Source organism: Equus asinus, chromosome 21, assembly GCF_041296235.1.
Source record: "Equus asinus isolate D_3611 breed Donkey chromosome 21, EquAss-T2T_v2, whole genome shotgun sequence".
In the NCBI taxonomy this organism is placed as follows: Eukaryota; Metazoa; Chordata; class Mammalia; order Perissodactyla; family Equidae; genus Equus; species Equus asinus.
Window position 1 is genome coordinate 87,672,261 of NC_091810.1, and position 17,797 is coordinate 87,690,057.

The window sequence follows — 17,797 nt, forward strand, 5'->3', positions numbered from 1 at the left end:
GCTCCACAGAAGAAATGGGGAGGGGGGAGCTTCTGGGAGTAGGAACCGAAAAACGGCGAGTTGATTCTTGGATGGGTTCCATCCCCCGGGGAAGACTCTCTCGGTATGGCTGTCTTCCCTCTGATGCGTAGTCACCTCAGCCAGGCCCAGCTCATCAAGAAGCTGAGTACTCAAGAAAACGACTCCTTGGGCTCTGCACACATCTTCCCTGGTCAACAATGTGTCCCAGTGGCTGCCTTGACGGCTCCTAACGACACTCCCAACAGTCCTTCACAACACTCCCCGGGTGGCCACAATAGCAAAAGGACTTTCTTATGGCCAAAAGATTCAGTGGTTACTCCCAAATGGTTAACCAAATGGTTCTAAGAAGTGGCTACTATGGAATAGAAGGAGCAAAGAGGACATACCAGCTCGAGCTCACCATTCAGAAATCCCTGGGAACAAGAGTGGGCAGTGGCTCCCCACTCCAACACTGGACACTCCACCACCATCACTTACTTGGTCTATTGTGCTCAAGTGAGTCTTTATGGGAAGACACCTTCCTCCTTGGACATTAACATTCAAGTGAGTGCTTCCTTACCCATTTCCCAATACCTGTTCCTATTCTATAAGCCTCAAATTGCTCCAAACCCTTCTGTACCTTTGACTGCCCACGTGCCCACCATGCACGGGGTTCTGCTTGTTGAAACACAGGAGATAGCGTCGAGGGGTCCCCCCCCCGTCCCTGAGGCAGGCAGAGACTGCTGAGCAGAAGGTGCTGAGGGGCCACGGTGGTTCCTGAGGCCAGGGGAAATTCCGCTCGAGGCCTGGGAGCATGGCATCCTGTGCTCATTACTGTAGTTGTCCTCTCTGATGCTGGTCTGATGTAAAGGGGAGGTAAGAAAGCATCCTCCCTAAAAACTGTATTCAGGTCAATCATTTCTGGGACTGTGAAGACATTATTCTCTGTGCTATGATCTTTTAAAGTAGCCTTAAGAAGACGTAAAAGCACAGGTCTCGAACACAGAGAGCCTTTTAAATAGCTGACATATTTCCATCACAGGTGGGACGGTGGTGTACACGTGTGGACAGCACTCTCGGGAACACCATCTGTAAAGCAGTGCGGGAAGCAGGACCACGATGCAGCTGCCAGAGGCACTGGCCAGTTCCACGGGGCACTCTGAAGTTGGGGTGGCCCCTCAGATACCCCAGACTGGGTCAGGGAGCTTGGGCTTTTGTGCCTCTCATTGGCACGTGTGGGTGTAAGCTTGGGTGATGCTGCTCCCTTCCGAGGGCAATTCCTGGGGGAGGGACCAGGCTGAGGGGAGTGTCTGGGTCCTAAAGGAAGGGGTCTGGGCAGTGCACCAGTGTCCACTATCTCCCACCAGCTCACTAACAATGAGACCAACATTATTTTAAATTATTTATTTTTTTCTATAGTACATCTCATTCAAATCTTAGAACAGTCTGATACATTTTTCTCCAAGCACAACTTATACTCATTTCAGATGCTTTTTTCCTTTCCTTCTTTTAATCTTACAGGATGGACAAAGATACTCACACTTCAACAGACAAAAGACACCCCTTAGAGTTTATTAAAAATGCAGCTTCCCAGGCCCCCCTCCCAGAGCTTCTGAGTGTCTGGGGCAGGTCCTAGGGATGCAAAACTTTAAAACTCTCCTCATCAACTCTGCTGCAGGTGGTCTTTGAACCATCCTTAGAGGAACACTGCTTAGGACTTGTCCATTATCTACTGGAAGCAATTTCAGAAAATCCAGGAATAATTAAGTATACAGAAATAGCTCTTCTATAAAATTTCCGTATAAAAATAATGGTATTTATTTACAAAGTTTGAGTTGCTACAAAATAATACATCATATTAGGTTAGGGACTTCAATCTAATCGAGGCTACGTTAGGCAAGTCGGATGTGGTGTTTGCATTTTCCCCTTCTTTCTCTTGTTTAAACTGGTTAAAGCATGTGGCACCAGGATGGTTCCTTCATGCAGAAAGAAGCAAAACTATATTTTCTGGAAATAACACCTAACAGCACATGATCAGAGTAAAGCATCTCTAAACGAAAAGGTGAACAAACTGGTGATTTGGGCTCACAGCCTTTCTCTTTTCATCCACAAGTCAAGTGTGGTGGGACACAAAGGACCTCGGGGACCCTCAGCGTTACACTGCAGTCCGAAGAGCTCGGGCCTCCTGAGCAGCCAGTGCAGTTGGCTACTTGGCAGTTCCAGTTATCAGGACTCTGAAGGACTGAACCTATCATGTTACTACTGGGAAAGACAGAACTGCAGCGTGCTCAGAGAAGCCTTTTAGCGCAAAGTATCTGGGTCCTCAGTGACCTTTTGGTATGAAAACATCTTTGACCCCAGTTGTGATCAAGCAAAATCATGAGATCATTTGTTATTAAACTGTGCCTGGCATGTTGAAGATGAGGCAGGGTAAGTCACAAAATGGTGAGACTGAAGTGACAAACTGATGGGTTTTAAAACCCAAACATGATCTGGGGAAGTTTCTGTGTCGAGACAGACATGGCCAGAAACGAGCTAACGTGTACAGATGGGTCAGCTGGTAACTGAACCTCTCAAGCTCCGCGCCACCCACCCAGTGACCAGTGTGCACAACAGTCCTCGACCGTGGAGGACAGAGTTTCTTCCCAGGTGTGACTGTCCACACGTGGGGGCTTCTGAGTTGAGAGCGGCCCGAAGCTGACCCCACAGCCTCAGGCTGGGACTCATGAGTGGAGTCCCATCTCTGCTCCTTGGCTGATGCTAATCCAAACGCATCTGGAGGGACTGTGCTGAGGGCGTGGTTTTCAGGAGGCAGAGTCGTTTTAAATGAGTGGAGTGGAAGAGATGTTCTCTCCCATCCTGAGGCCTGTGGCGGAGAAGGGGTGAGAGCCGCCCCTACATTTCAGCCACATTCTGCTTCCAATGCAGCTAGAGGCAGGCAGGACCAGAGTCCCATCTGCTGGAACAGCAAGGGGTCAAGATGGCACTGCACCCTCCAGGCCTTTTTGTAAAGCCAAGACTATCTAAGAACCATGCACGATTTTACCTTGCCTGAGAGGAGCTGCACAGAATACACATCCTACACGAATACATTTCCTCCTGTGTCCACACCAGCCGAACGGACATCTGCCACCGTTTAAGCTCCTGTACTCGTCAGGGACTCCTGGGGCGGAACTGCATGCTCTAAGTTTTGTGTCCTTCACTTTTTCTTCCTTAGCAGAGCGTGACTGTGGGAAAATTCGATCTCAAAGCTTATCCAAACATAACTTTTCAGAGAGATCTTGGTTATGTAAAGGGGTTAATTCCTGAGAAATGTTATAATTTAGGTGGACGTTAGGCTTGAACTTTTTTAAAGGTAAAATCTTAAGCAAATGTCAGTCTTCTTCCTTTTGAGTAACAGTGTTCGGCTTGAGTGGAAGTTAAGGAACTTAACACTGGACTGACAGTGAACTGGAGGCAGAGAGGCACATCTCGGGGTGACTCACACAGCAGGGTGCAGGCCCCTGGCACACAGAGGGTCTTCAATAAACAGATATCACGATCATCAGCGCTTGGGGACATTGCTTTGGGTGCATGAAAATGGGGAAGCTATTTGGGAAAATGAGCCATAAGTAGTCTTTCATCCCACTAACGCCAGACCACATGCAGAATAAAAGATTATCTTTTATGTATCTATATAAAAAGTAGATATCTATGTATCCAACAACTTGTAAAACTAGAAGAAAACACCTAGAAAAGCGATTACTTTTTTATGGAAGGCAACGAAGCCAATAATGAGAACTTCATGGGTAGTCAGAATCTTCTCTTGGTTTACGGACACTACCTGCAGCTAAGCTTGGTTTTCTTTTAAATCTTAAAAATTCTTTAGCTGACTCCAAAATGTATGCTTAAAACTGGAACAGGGCAGCCTTGGAACTGACACTCCAAGTGCGTGGCATGGGACAGCCATCTATCTGTCAATTATCTGACTTAGGACAAATGTCACTTTCTCAGGGGCCTTCCCTGGCCACCTCCAGACAAAGCAGCCTTTCCTCCATTGTCCCATCACCCTGTCGTTTTCTCCGTAGCACTAGTCAATCTGAGTGTTTTCTGTCCTGTATTCACTCAAACACTGACGGACTAACTCCACGCTCACTGTCCAACCCCGCCTGCAGTCAGTCCTGGGGTCTAGCTCCCAGCTGTGGGAAGGGTGCTCCTTTCATCAGCCCGAGGGGAGGGAGCGAGAGGGATGCAAAGGGCCCTTGAGGTGAGCCACTGAAGAAGCTCACAGGCCTCTCTGGTAGTGGTTCTGGAAGAAGCTGAGGCCTTCCCCGCCTTTGCTAACCCTGCCCCCACCAACACCCACCCCACTATGTTCTGACGTCACAGGGCCTGAGTCTCATCTGCACCTGGGGCAACTCCACTGTCTCTACAACCCAAGTCGCCTAGAGTCGCGAGGTAGCAAACAGCCGACTTAAGATGACTGCACGACTCACAGGCGACTGTGCGGCAGACAGACGGAGCCCCTCCCTTGTGAACTAGCTCCCTTGGAATGATCTGATGGGGCTAATTTGTGTTTGAAGACTGACTCACGTTATTTTTCAAGTCTGGCAGAGTATGGTTACAACTGCAAACTCTGCTAACGAGGGGAGTCATCCTCTTTTATCCTGGTAAAATAGCAGAAACGACAGAGTCCTCCCCACCGCTTGTATACAGAATCCAACTGAAGGAAAGAGGACATGTGGCGGTCGTCTGTAGTCTTCCAAGGGCAGCGGGCAGCGCTGAGGGGAGGGCTCCCTGGTGGCACCTCCTTCTTGCCCCTCCCGAAGTCCTCCATTGTGTGAGGCACCCTTTAGCCCTGTGCTCACTGAGGCTGCTCCCACGCCCTGCCGTCACAGGAAGAGAGGAAGTGGAAGAGACAGAGCCTCAGCCGGGAAGGGTGAGGGGAGCCTGGGTGCCCTGCGCACGGCCATGGACCCTGCAGGGTTCCCCTCGCTGCTTAGGAGTCAGGTAACGCAGGCCTGGTGCCACCTGCGCAAGTGCCAAATGGAGCCAGAATTCACTGACTGAGAGTGCTACGCACCTGAGAGGGCAACAGCCAAACGGGCCTGGGGGGGCGGGGGGGGAAAGGTCTCCTGAACTCCCCAAAGCAGAGTGTGTGACCAGCACCCTCTGGGAGGGGTGTCTGTGTGTGTCCGTGAGTGTGTGCGTGCGTGTCACCCCATGTGCGTGCACATGCAAGTAACCCCAAGTGCTACTCCTAGAAAGAAGCCTGGATGTCGTAACCACAATTTCCTAACATTTTTTCACGTTGATTTCTATATGAAATTTTGAGTGCTGAAGTTTAGACACAGATAAATCTGTTTAGGGGAGATGCAGAAGAATAACAGGATTTATCTTTCGAGACATCTCAACCTAGTTGTCTGCTCGGGTAAGGCTTTACACCAGCGATGTGCCTGGTGACCACAGTGCGACTCTTCTAGAAGTCCTCAGCAGCAACCCAAACACGCTACTGAGGAACGGAGGCCATTTCCCTCCAAAGGCCACACACCCGTGGCTGGGACGGCCAACAATGGGGCCCCAGGAATGATGAGTCTTTGGTTGCTTTTGTCCATTTGAAGCACTATCCCGGGGTCAGGGGGGCAGCCGCCCCAGATGGCCAGCGAGGACCTGCCCTTCTGCAGAGGAAGGTCAGGGTGGACGTGCCCGTCACGAGTGACGGACCTGCAGCACAGCACTCTGAACACTAAGGGGCTGTCCGTTGGCCTCTCCAGCTCCCTGCCAGGCCCCCTCAGGTAGAGGCATGAGGAAAGGCGGCGGTCAGTAAAGAAAGGGGAAGCCTCGGGAGGACAGTTGGGAAGGGAATCCGGTTTTACCTGACTGCAGCTGTCACTCTCCCATCAGAAATGTCCCCTGAGGCCCCTGGGGACCCGCTGCAGCCTCTGCAGTGTTTCGGACCCCTCCCATCTGCCCACCTGAGAGGTGTGCCCCAGAACTCGGGCTGAGACAGAATTCTCCAAAAACTGCCCTCCCTCTGCCCTTTGAGCACTCTGGGTCTGCACCATGGCTTATTTCTGACCGAATGAGTTTTGTCTCAAAGGAACTTAAGTAAAAGTTGTATGTTCTTGTGTATTAGTTTTATGACCCTAAGAAAAATTTTAGGTCAGCCAAACCTTTCACCTCCAGCTCACTGTCAGCAGAGCGGCAGAGCTTTGAAAAGGCATCATAAGGCACCCACGCTTTCCCCATGGGACTTAGAAAAGAACCAAGTGGGGAGCTCAGGGCTGGGCCCACAGATGCTGGCTGCATAATCTAGGGGCAAAGCCAAATGATTCAAGTCAAAGATCCAGATTAGCTTTCCATTACTATTTGCTCCTTTCAAGGCCTTCCTGTGAAATTAAGTTGCGGTTGGCCACGGCAGGTGTCTCCACCCTCCTCCGTTCACAGGAGCAGTAACTGTGGACACACCACCGCAGTGTTCCTAGCGGCATCTTTGGCTATGAAATAACATACTATATCCTGCACTACTACAAATCCAATCATTTGGAGTGTTCAACATTTTTTGGTGTTTTTGTGAAACACTGACTATCAAGTTAGTTTGAAATGCAATTTATCCAGGAATAAACCCAATAAGGTCATTTTGATTAACGAAAATGTACAAAAGGTGACATGTACAGGAAAACATTGCTGTTCAGGTTCTTGAAATAGACTTTTCTTTTAAGACAAAAGTAATGACATTTGGTTCATTTTCACAAATTGCACACTGGGTGAAATACAATTACTGCAGGGAACCGTAAGCAAGCAATTCGGTCATAGGAATTTGTTTCTTTGTTTTGTTTTAAATGATAAAGCTGTATGAAATGCATAGCTTTGATTAAAACTATAGATACAAGTTCCCTCTCTGTAAAACTCCAGATTTAGAATGCTGGCGAAAGGCAGTGCTGGCAAAGTATTTAATGCACGTGGAAATGCTATTCTATTTTGGCTTCCATACGTAGCCCTAGAAAATTCTATGCACCACTGCATTGGCTAATAATGATCATTTCAGTTTTACTATAAATTATTCTAAATGTCACTTAAGTACTTAAGAAGTAGCGCTCGCTCCTTTCTAGAAGCCGTCTAAGGCAGCTGATGCGTAAAGCACCTCAACTAGACTTTCAACTAGTTCAGCAGTTTAATCTGCGCTCCTTAGGCCAGAAGGACTGCCATCTACACCCCTCACTGTACAACTCTCCCCACTAGGAACTTCCCAGGTTCCCCTCTGCCTCGTAAAAGGCAGCCAGGCAAGGGAGAGAAACGCGAGGGAGCAGCCCATCAGGAAGTGTCCGCTGTAGCAATCGGAATCCTACAGAGGGTGACACGTGGGGCAACACACAGATCCCGCCTCAGGGAGAGAACTGAGCTTCATTCACGCTGCCAGTTCTTCAGGGACTATTCCCTCCATCCCCTCAGAAAACACACCTCGTCCGTGGTGTGATCGCACGCTCTGTTGTTCAGAGTTCCCATTCACACTACGTTAACTTCCACCTCTATCATCTCAGCCTTCGTGTGATTTGCTTATTGTGTTTCCCTAGTTTTCACTGAACACACAGCGCAAACAGAGGCAAGGACTGAAGCAGTCATTTCAAAAACAAGAGCTCACACTACAAACACACATGAGCATCAAATACTAAAACGTGGGTTTTCTCCTGTCTTTATTCTGGGGAGGAGGAATCCTCCTCGTCATCTTCCTCGTCTTCGTCGTTGAACGAACAGGGGGTCTCACCTCGCGACTCAGAGCAGTGAGAGGCCGCACTGCTGGACTGGTGACTGTTTGGGGCAAGGAACTGCCCCGTTGCTAAGGCCACTTCAGCATCCAAGCACAACCCTTGGTTTACACTAGCAAACAATTAGAAACACACAGCCTCATTAATGTGGCATGTTTTAAGCTTTGTCAAACACAGGAATAAAAATATGGGAAAGGAGGTGCCACTAGCGAGCTCAGGCCTGTGCCAGCAGTGACTCGCAGGCCCTCCCTCCAGGAGGGTCAGTGCTTCGTAGCCTGCCTTTCCAGACCTGGAGATATACGTACCTTGATTGGGACAAGGTGGCACCAGTGGTCAGGTCTAAATTTGAAACTGACTGGGTAGAGTTCAAGAGTAGTCCCTGATTTAACCAGGCGGGTCCTGTGGAGATATCTACAGAAAAAACAAAAACAGAAGATGTAGGCGCTGCAGCTTCTGTTACAGCCCGAAGCAAGCACAGACTCAGAGGGGGATGAGCCTGTTCTAAATCACAGCCAGACAAGTCCTGGGAAGAACCCAGGTTTCTTCAGCTTAGAAAAAAGAAATTTCTAGAACATTAAGATCAGGAAGAAAATACAGGAAGGCAGACTACAGCAAGGAAGAATTCAAATTAAACCAACATGGACCTTCTCATTCTTTTTTTCTTAAATAAGACCTCCAGAGGGTAGTTCACTGAGTGCAGTGATGGCTGGCCTATCCCTGGACACCTGCTGTCCTCGCCACAGAAGAGTGTTTGTGGTGCTAACACCCAAAGCCAGGCGTGGGTAAGGAGAAAGGTGAATCAAAAATGTCTTAGGTAAGAAGGACACGTTTTTGCCAAAACCTCCACTGCACCATCTTTTGAAGGGCCCCCTGGTGAACTCAGTGGTATTACTCATCAAAGATTGATTCTTTTCCTGATATCCTTTGCTTCATAACTCAAACCAGCCCTTATTCTGAAAGGTCATATACAGTCACGTTTTTAATGACACTGAGACAGCTATTACTGTTTTAGTAATTCTTTGGGTATATCCTTGCAATCTTATTTTCTATACCACCATATTTTTCCTATCACAACGTTGGTCAATTCTTATTGTAATTTTACTTGTTTAATATTTGCCTCCTTATCTAGAAGGTTAGCTCAACGAAGGCAGTGACTGGAACATTTAAGATTTAAACGTTACTGAATGAAAGAGTATACTCTCTTCCAACAGTGAGTCTGCAAAACAGGTGGTAGATACGTTACAGATACATTCCTAAAAATAAACCATTTGACTTCCATTATAAGATAAGAACAAATATATGCTCAGAAAATACAATTTGCCAAAATGAGCTTTTATGACATTTAATCAAAATAGTTTTGTAGTTACTGTGCAAAAAAAAATGAAACTACGTCTTGTAGTTTCATTCATTCAAAAATGAAATGGCGTCTCGGGATGGGAAACGCGCCTATCCTGGCAGTCTGACCAAGCGAGAGGCTTCCCACATAGGAGACCAGTACACTGAACGAACTACATTAACTTTACAATAGCCTCATGAACCCTTTTATTTACAGGCTAACTAAGGCAGCTGTGAAAAAAAAAGAACTCCAATTCTAAGAAGAATGGCAGACTTTAAATACACTAAATAAGCACAAGTCTGTACAAGATAAAATTCAGCCAGAATCCTGTGCTGAATAGTAATTAGTATATATGGAAACTTTCTGTCAGAACACAGCTATTTACTTGTTTGAGAGCATAACACATTAAATTTTCTTTTCACAATGGCTTTGAATAGCCTACGTTTCTTTCACATTATCACAGGACCCACACAATGGTGCCCACAATCTCACTCAAGAGCCACTCTGTCCCTCTGCACACTAAAGGCACACGTTTCTTCTTTTGAACGAACCAGAAAGTCTGTGTCTCAGTCTGCAAATGAGGTCATGAGGAGATCAAACCATAGAGCCTGCCTCACCGCCCTGAGCCTTTCCACTGAGAATAAGCTAAAATGAAGTTCTGGTGATTTCCTGAGGAAGCCCTTTATTCAGACCCTGTTGGACTGCCACTATGACTGGGCTGCTAACAAAACAGCAGGTCCTGCTCTGGGAGAGCGCGGGGAGACGGGCAGGTGGGGGGTGAAGATATGGGACTGGCTGGGGGCAAGAGGAAGGGGGCCCGCAGGAGGGGGATGGCGCCAACTGGAGAACCAAATCAAACAGAAACCAAACCTCAATCAACAGACTTACGTTGTGACCAAAAGGCCAAAACCATAAAACAGAACAAAATAAAAACGACTTCTTTGCTTATATTTAATATACCTTGGAATTAACATTATAATGCCTTTAAAAAGTGATGTAAAATCCTAGGTGTAATATTTATAAATGAAGGAAACTGGCAGGAGCCAAAGGAAAAGCATTGCTTATACATCCAAATTTACATATGCAGAATATACCATAGTCTTAGGAATTAAAGATTTATGAATTATGGGGAAAGAAATCTGAATTACAGAACATGGAAAACGTGTTTTTGTTTTCAAGTATACTCAGTATATTTTTATAACTTACAATAAAAAGACAAATAACCAAAATGGCAAAATGGGCAAAGGATCTGAATAGACTTTTCTCCAGGAAGATACACAAATGGCCAATGAGCACACAAAAAGATGCTCAACATCATCAGTCATTAGGGAAATGCACATCAAAACCACAGTGAAACACCACCTCACATCCGCTGGGATGGCTAGAATAAAAAAGACGGGCAATAACAAGTGCTGAGAAGGATGCGGAGAAACTGGACCCTCAAACATTGCTGGTAGGACTAGAAAATGGTTCAACTGCTTCAGAAAATAGTTTGGCAGCTCCTCAAAATGTTAAATATAGAGTTACCATAGGACCCAGCAATTGCACTCCTAGGTAAACACCCAACAGAACTGAAAATTTATGTTCACGCAAAAACACGTACAAGAATCTTGACAGGAGCACCACTCATAATAGCCAAAAAGTGCAAACAATCCAAATGTCTTCAAACTAATGAATGGACAGACAAAATACTGTAACAATAAAAAGGGATACAGTACTGATACAAGCCACACATGGGTGAACCTTGAAAACATGATGCTGAGTGAAAGAAGCCAGTCATAAAGGATGCATTTGTATGATTCCATTTATAGGAAATGTCCAGAATGGACAAATCCACTCTTTTTTTTTTTGAGGAACATTCACCCTGAGCTAACTACTGCAAATCTTCCTCTTTTTGCTGAGGAAGATCGGCCCTGAGCTAACATCCATGCCCATCTTCCTCCACTTTATATGTGGGACGCCTACCACAGCATGGCGTGCCAAGCAGTGCCAGGTCCGCACCTGGGATCCGAACTGGCAAACCCCGGGCCGCCCAGAAGTGGAACGTGCTCACCTAACTGCTGCGCCACCAGGCCGGCCCCGACAAATCCATTCTGAAATAGTGGTTGCCAGGAGCTGGGAGGAATGGGGGAATAGGGCACCACTGCTAATGCATATGGGGTTTCTCTTTGGGGTGATAAAGATGTTTTAGAATTAGATAGTGGTGATGACTGCACAACCTTGTGAATATACCAAAAACCACTAAATCATATAGTTTAAAATGGTTTATTTTATGGTATGTGAATTAAATCTCAATTTCAAAAATCTACAGGGGGCTGGCCCGGTGGCAGAATGGTTAAATTCATGGACTCCATTTTGGCCCAGGGTTCACGGGTTCAGATCCCCTGGCACGGACCTACACACCGCTCATCAAGCCACGCTATGGTGGTGTTCCACATACAAAATAGAGGAAGACTGCCACAGATGTTAGCTCAGCAACCATATTCCTCAAGTAAAAAGAGGAAGACTGGCAACAGATGTTAGCTCAGGGCAAGTCTTCCTCACAATTAAAAACAGAAGACAATAGCAACAACAAAAAAATTACAATGATACCATTTCACATCCACCTGACGGGAAAAACAGAACACTTCCACTCCGCAGGGGAGACTGTAACCTGGTCAAATCCAGCTGAAAACCTTTGCACCATTTGGCAAAGCTGAAGATGCACCTGCCTCTGACCCAGCACCTCGCTACACACACGTGCACAGGGTCACTAGGGTACAGGTAAAGGAAGGTTCAGGATAGCGCTGTCTTTTAATACCAAGAAACTGGAAACAAAGCTAACGGTTTATCATCAGTAAAATGAACAAATAAACTGTGACATATTCATATAATGGAATTCTATACAGTAGTAAAAATGTATGAATTATAGCTACATTAAATCATGAGAACAAATCTAAAGAACATGACGTTGAGTGGAAAAAAAAAAAATCAAATCAGGGGCTGACCCGATAGTGCAGCGGTTAAGTTTGCACGTTCCGCTTCAGTGGCCCGGGGTTCACCGGTTCGGATCCCAGGTGCGGACATGGCACCGCTTGGCACGCCATGCTATGGCAGGCGTCCCATATATAAAGTAGAGGAAGATGAGCACGGATATTAGCTCAGGGCCGGTCTTTCTCAGCAAAAAGAGGAGGATTGGCAGATGTTAGCTCAGGGCTAATGTTCCTCAAAAAAAAAAAACCAAACACCAAAGAATATATCACTATGATTCCATTTATATAAAGGTCAGAAGTAGGCAAAACTAAGCAATAAATTGTTGCCAGTTTACTTTATTTGTTTGTATCTCTAAAGAGCAACTGAGGATGAACAAGAAATTTAAGAGAGTGGTTACATTTAGGGGGCGGGGAAGGGCACAGAATCCAGAGCAGGTGTACCGCAGACAAATTTTCTGAGAAAGGTTTTAACAAGTTAGGATTTGACATTTATCAGGGACGACGTGTGAGAGCATTAGTTAACATACCTGTGATGTAACCTTCTAAAGCCTTTGGCACCAGTGACTTAGCCAGTTTCAGATCCTCCAGAGAGCATTTGCCTGACTCCAGGCCGAAGGACATACCCATCCGCTTCAGGACCTCTATGTCATCATGGATCTCAAAGGTGTTGTCAAAATTGAAAAGATATTCAAACCTGCATCAGGAAACAAAGTTAGGATGGGGTTTTCTTTGGCACTGGGGAGGTCTGAGTAGTTTTGTACTCTTGACGTTACATAAAAGAATGAGGGCCTAAGTTCAGCTATCGTAGAAACTGTTACCGTTTAGAGCAATAAGAGTCATTCTGCTGTGTTCAGGGGAATGACATCTCAAACAAACCACTTTCCCAATCAAAACAATTTTCCAGGGGCCAGCCCAGCGGCACAGTGGTTAAGTCCAAGTGCTCGGCTTTGGTGGCCTGGGGTTCACAGGTTTGGATCCTGGGTGTGGACCTAGCACTGCTCGTTAACCCTAACCCTAACCCTGTGGCGGCGTCACACATACAAAATAGAGGAAGACTAGCACAGACGTTAGCTCAGAGACAATCTTCCTCATGCAAAAAGGGGAAGATTGGCAACAGACATCAGCTTAGGGCCAATCTTCCTCACCAAAAAAACACCCAAAAAACAATTTTCCTGTGACAGACAATAGGAGTCCATAAACTTTAGTCCTCATTAAGCTGTTACAAACTGGAGACAGAAATTTTGGTCTAAATCCAATACTTTCAAAAGTTGTCTACAGGTTTGTCACAAAAGATAAAATAGTAAGACAGCCTTTCCAGTTTAATGTGTGACATCTTTACTGTGAGCTGGCCTACTAGGTTTGAAGAAAAAACATTTTGGAAGCTTACTTCATTTTCATGAGCCAAGTGTTAACTGCAGCATACTTCAGATAAGCAGTAAACGGAAGACTTTTCACAAACTAACCAAGCCCCAAATCCTGTCTTGAGAGCATAAGGAGTGAAATGTCTTAAGAAAAAAGTGTCACAAGTAACACGTAGCACATTTCCAAATGTTCCTGAGAAGTACCAGTCAGGATGCCCAGCACAACGTTTCAATAAAGAGGCCACTGCAGCAAGAGACAGTCCTTGTGGCTCCCAGGCGGGGCCCTGGGGCACCTGCACCTCAGGCCTCAGTCCTACAGGGACCGAGCACAGGTGAATGTTCTGGGATGATGGTGGTTTACCTTGTCATGAAATTCCCTCCATTAAAATTATGAGAGGGTAAAATTTTTATGCTAAATCTTAGATCAGGGCAAATGTTACAATTTAAAGCAAAATGCCATTTTTATTTGAAGTATATGAACTTGAATAAAGTACGTTAACAAATTTTCAGAAAAAAACACAAAAAATCTGAAGTGTGGGCCTGCCACAGGGATGATTCCAGGCATAGTTAAAAGAAGACAGTTTTGTAAATTTAATCCTCGTTGAGGGAAAGCCTCCTGGCTAACGAAGGTGAAAACACTGCACCACCAAAGCAACTGCAAGTCAGGGTTAGGACCTGCCTTGACTAACGAGCCCCTGCGAGCTCATCCAAGTGCTCCGAGCCGCCTCCTCTCCACCCAGCGGAGGGCCGGGAAAGGGCCTGAGTCAGTAATCCCCAAGGATGGAACCTTCCAGACCCCAGTCCGGGGTGAAGAGAATCCCTAATTCCCTTAGGCCAATGGTTCTAATTTTCCTCCTACTCTTTTTAGATTTAGAAGACTAACCAAAGAGAACTTAACAGTTCCCCACAAGAGACTAACTAGAGTAACTAGAATTATAAGTGTTTTTTCCCCTGAAAATATGTTATCCATTCTCTATAATTCTCGGTTTTATGAGAATATGTTAACAGCCCTTTTAGATAATAGGTTTTTGTAAAGAATCTGCAAATGTGTGAATAATAATACAGACACCTACCATTTACTGACCACTGGGCTAGGTCTGTTATGAATTTATCTATAACTTTTGAAAACCAGCAAGTTAAATACTATAGTTCTTACTTTCACGGAGGAAGGAACGAGATCTCAGAGAGGTTAAGAAACTGTATACCTGGAAGAAAGACTGAAACGTGGATCCTCTGACTTCATAGCCTGCATGGTGCCTATTTCTCATTGTGTCCATAGTCTAAATTACCAAATACTTTCAAAATCCCTCCTGCTTTCCTCCTCCTCCTTTTTTTGGTGTCTTCTTATTTAAGTGACCCAGAATCTCTGTATGCAATCAAGACAGACGGGGGCAGCACCACTGCCAGAGAAAAGAGCAGGGAAAATGAGAGATGGTACAGCCCAAGGGCAATGCTGTAGCTCTAAGGGGACCAGAAGCTCCCATCTCCCTGGGACAGTCCTGGGCTATGCCTGTGGTACTGATGTAATTATTGAGCCCTTTTTTGCTTTCAAATGTCTACCAATTTGGATGATAAATGATATGCTGACTCCTCGTGTTTATGAAGCACTTGCCCTGAGTTAGAGCCTTTAAGGCATTCTCTCTTTTAATCCTCACAACAAGGCTAGGAAGTGACAGATGCCCTGGTATCATCCCCATTTGTTCTTCAGAAAACAGAGTTTTGGAGCAGGCAAATGGGGGAACCACAATCCACACTTGGGTCTGTCTCACCCTGCGTGATATACCCTTAACTATCTCATGATGCTGGTCACAGCCTGAAGACCACTGCTGTTTTCATGAAGAGTAAAATAAACCAACAAATCAATTGTCTATTTTATAAGCTGCTACTTCTCACTTGCTATGATGAACATTACCATCAACCTTGGTTAAAACATAAAAAAATGTTGGTGGGAATGTAAATTGGTGCAGCCACTACAGAAAACAGTATGGAGGTTCCTCAAAAAATTAAAAATAGAACTACCATATGATCCAGCAATTCCACTTCTGGGTATACATCCAAAGGAAAGAAAATCACTATCTCAAAAAGACATCTGCTCCCCACGTACACTGCAGCATTACCTACAATCGCCAAGGCAAAGAAACAGCCTACATGTCCATCAATGGATGAATGGATAAAGAAATGTGTATACACACACAAACACATACACAATGGAATAGTCAGCCACACAAAAGAAGGAAAACCTGCCATTTGGGACAACATGGATGGACCTCAAGGGCATCATACTAAGTGAAATAAGTCGGAGAAAGACAAATACTGTCTGATCTCACTTATATAAGCAATCTAAAAAAACTGAACTCACAGATTCAGGGAACAGACTGGCGGTTGCCAGAGGGAGGGGGTGAGGGGTTGGTGAAAAAGGTGAAGGTGGTCAAAAGGTACAGACTTGCAGTTAAAAGATAAACAAGAAAAAAAGAAAGCAGAGAACACATCTAGCATTTTCATGTCCATTCATTCATTTACAAACAGAAGCACACTCAACTATGATACAGAAAAACAAAGAAATAATTGCTTTAATGCCACATGTTGCTCTAAAATATATCCACAATAAACTATGATAGTGACTCACCAGTGACCCTGCCTTGTCCCGGTTCCTCATGGACGGCCTGCTGCAGCTACCTGGCCTGAGCTACCACATCCAGGCACACCCTGGACTGGGTCCAGGCACCACTGTGCATATACACAGGCAGCAGAGTGCCAGGCACAGGACAGCGGCTGCAGAGGGGGAGTGATGAGGCGCACCAGCAGACGGCAGCACTCCAGGCTTGCAAAGGTGTCTCACGTGCCCCCGGAGGTCAGCCTTGGGGGGCTCTGATCAGATCACATCAGATCACAGAGCACACCCTTCTTTATTTTGCAAATAATAGGAATCTGTTACAGGAGGTCAGCCCTGTCCGCCCCCCTGCTCTCACTCACTTGTCACTGGAGATGCTGCAATCTATGACTGTTTTCCTGCTTGTGTTGATGATTATAAATGGCAGCTGAATGGTGGAGTTCAGAGCTGGAGGGCCCTGGTTCTGCTGTTCATTTTGCCGATTTCTCTGCACCAGGTTTTTGAAAGCGATTTGCTGTAATGATCAATATAAAGAATATGGTCATTTAATGTGGATAAGTGAGTTGGAATTAAACGAATTAAGATAAATACATTTAAAATATAGTTTAAAATTAGACAAAGAGGCTTTCCACCTATGAGTTAATTATTTTTTTAATTAATTAATTAATTTTTTGGGGAAGATTAGCCCTGAGCTAACATCTGCCACCAATCCTCCTCTTTTTGCTGAGGAAGACTGGCCCTGAGCTAACATCTGTGCCCATCTTCCTCTACTTTATATGTGGGATGCCTGCCACAGCATGACTTGTCAAGAGGTGCCATGTCTGCACACAGGATCTGAACCAGTGAACCTAGGGCTGTTGAAGTGGACCGTGTGAACTTAACTGCTCTGCCACCGGGCTGGCCCTGTTATGAATTAACTAAAATTAAACATTTAAGATTAGAATGACCCAACTCAATAAACATACTTCAAGTGAAAAAATATACATTTAAATGGTGTCTAACATCATCCTAATGTAAATAGTGGGGACCATGGTCTCCATTATTCATACAAACAGGATCTGACAAATCTGAGAGAGAGCCCAGTGGCACCTGCAACTCTTCTTAGAGTGACACAGCGAAAGTGACACCAAGCGAACTTATGTTTTCCATTTATCTAACACAGACTTCTGAGACTTTAGGGTTAAATAACCCTTTTAGATTGTCTAGCCCAGGGATATACAAACTTTATAAAGCCACAGAATACTTTCTTCAAATGAAATCTGATGGGACAACCACTATATAAACCAGATGCAGGCAGCACTGCTCTGGCTGGCTGCCAGGGGGCAGGAGGCCTGAACCTGCCAGCTCCGCCCTCATTCACCCCTCAGGTTCCCAGAGCACCTCCGCACAACTTCTCAGCATCCTTAGGGCACAGCTGGAATCTGGCCCAACCCTCCCGGTACCTGACATCTTCCAGATGAGGAAACTGAGGCTTACACTGATTATAACACATATCAAGGCCTGAATCTTTACACTGAATCTTGCTGTCACTTTTAGTTATAACCATTACTCAAAAGTCAAAGACAATGACCGCCCCTCCTTTTACTAAGGCAAAAGTATCCTAGAATTCCATAGCCATAAAGACCGTACGCAGTTCAAGTTTTTCATCTGCTCATGAAACAGATACTGGTTTTTAAAGCTCCTAAAGTCAGACCCCTCATTCTCTTTCATCAGCTTGTTCCACCCTCTCACCCAGTGGTGATGGAGCTATTTTCTGTATTTTAGCAATCTTC

General features: G+C 45.5%; 1 protein-coding gene across 26 annotated transcripts in view; it reads right to left on the minus strand.

Annotated features, from left to right (window-relative positions):
• Positions 1 to 1,389: 1,389 nt before the first annotated feature.
• Positions 1,390 to 17,797, minus strand: part of TFDP2 (transcription factor Dp-2) — a 173,226-nt gene continuing 156,818 nt past the window's right edge. For 23 of the 26 annotated variants that reach the window (XM_070493445.1, XM_070493444.1, XM_070493447.1 and 20 more), the window contains 4 exons: positions 16,388 to 16,539; positions 12,581 to 12,747; positions 8,051 to 8,156; positions 7,657 to 7,857 (listed from right to left, as the gene is read on the minus strand). In XM_070493445.1, coding sequence (XP_070349546.1) covers positions 7,674 to 7,857; positions 8,051 to 8,156; positions 12,581 to 12,747; positions 16,388 to 16,539 — 609 coding nt within the window. In that variant the 3' untranslated portion in view covers positions 7,657 to 7,673. Of the gene's footprint in view, positions 7,858 to 8,050; positions 8,157 to 12,580; positions 12,748 to 16,387; positions 16,540 to 17,797 lie in introns of all 26 variants that reach the window. The other 3 variants (XM_044754074.2, XM_044754073.2, XM_070493442.1) reach the window with 1 other exon arrangement.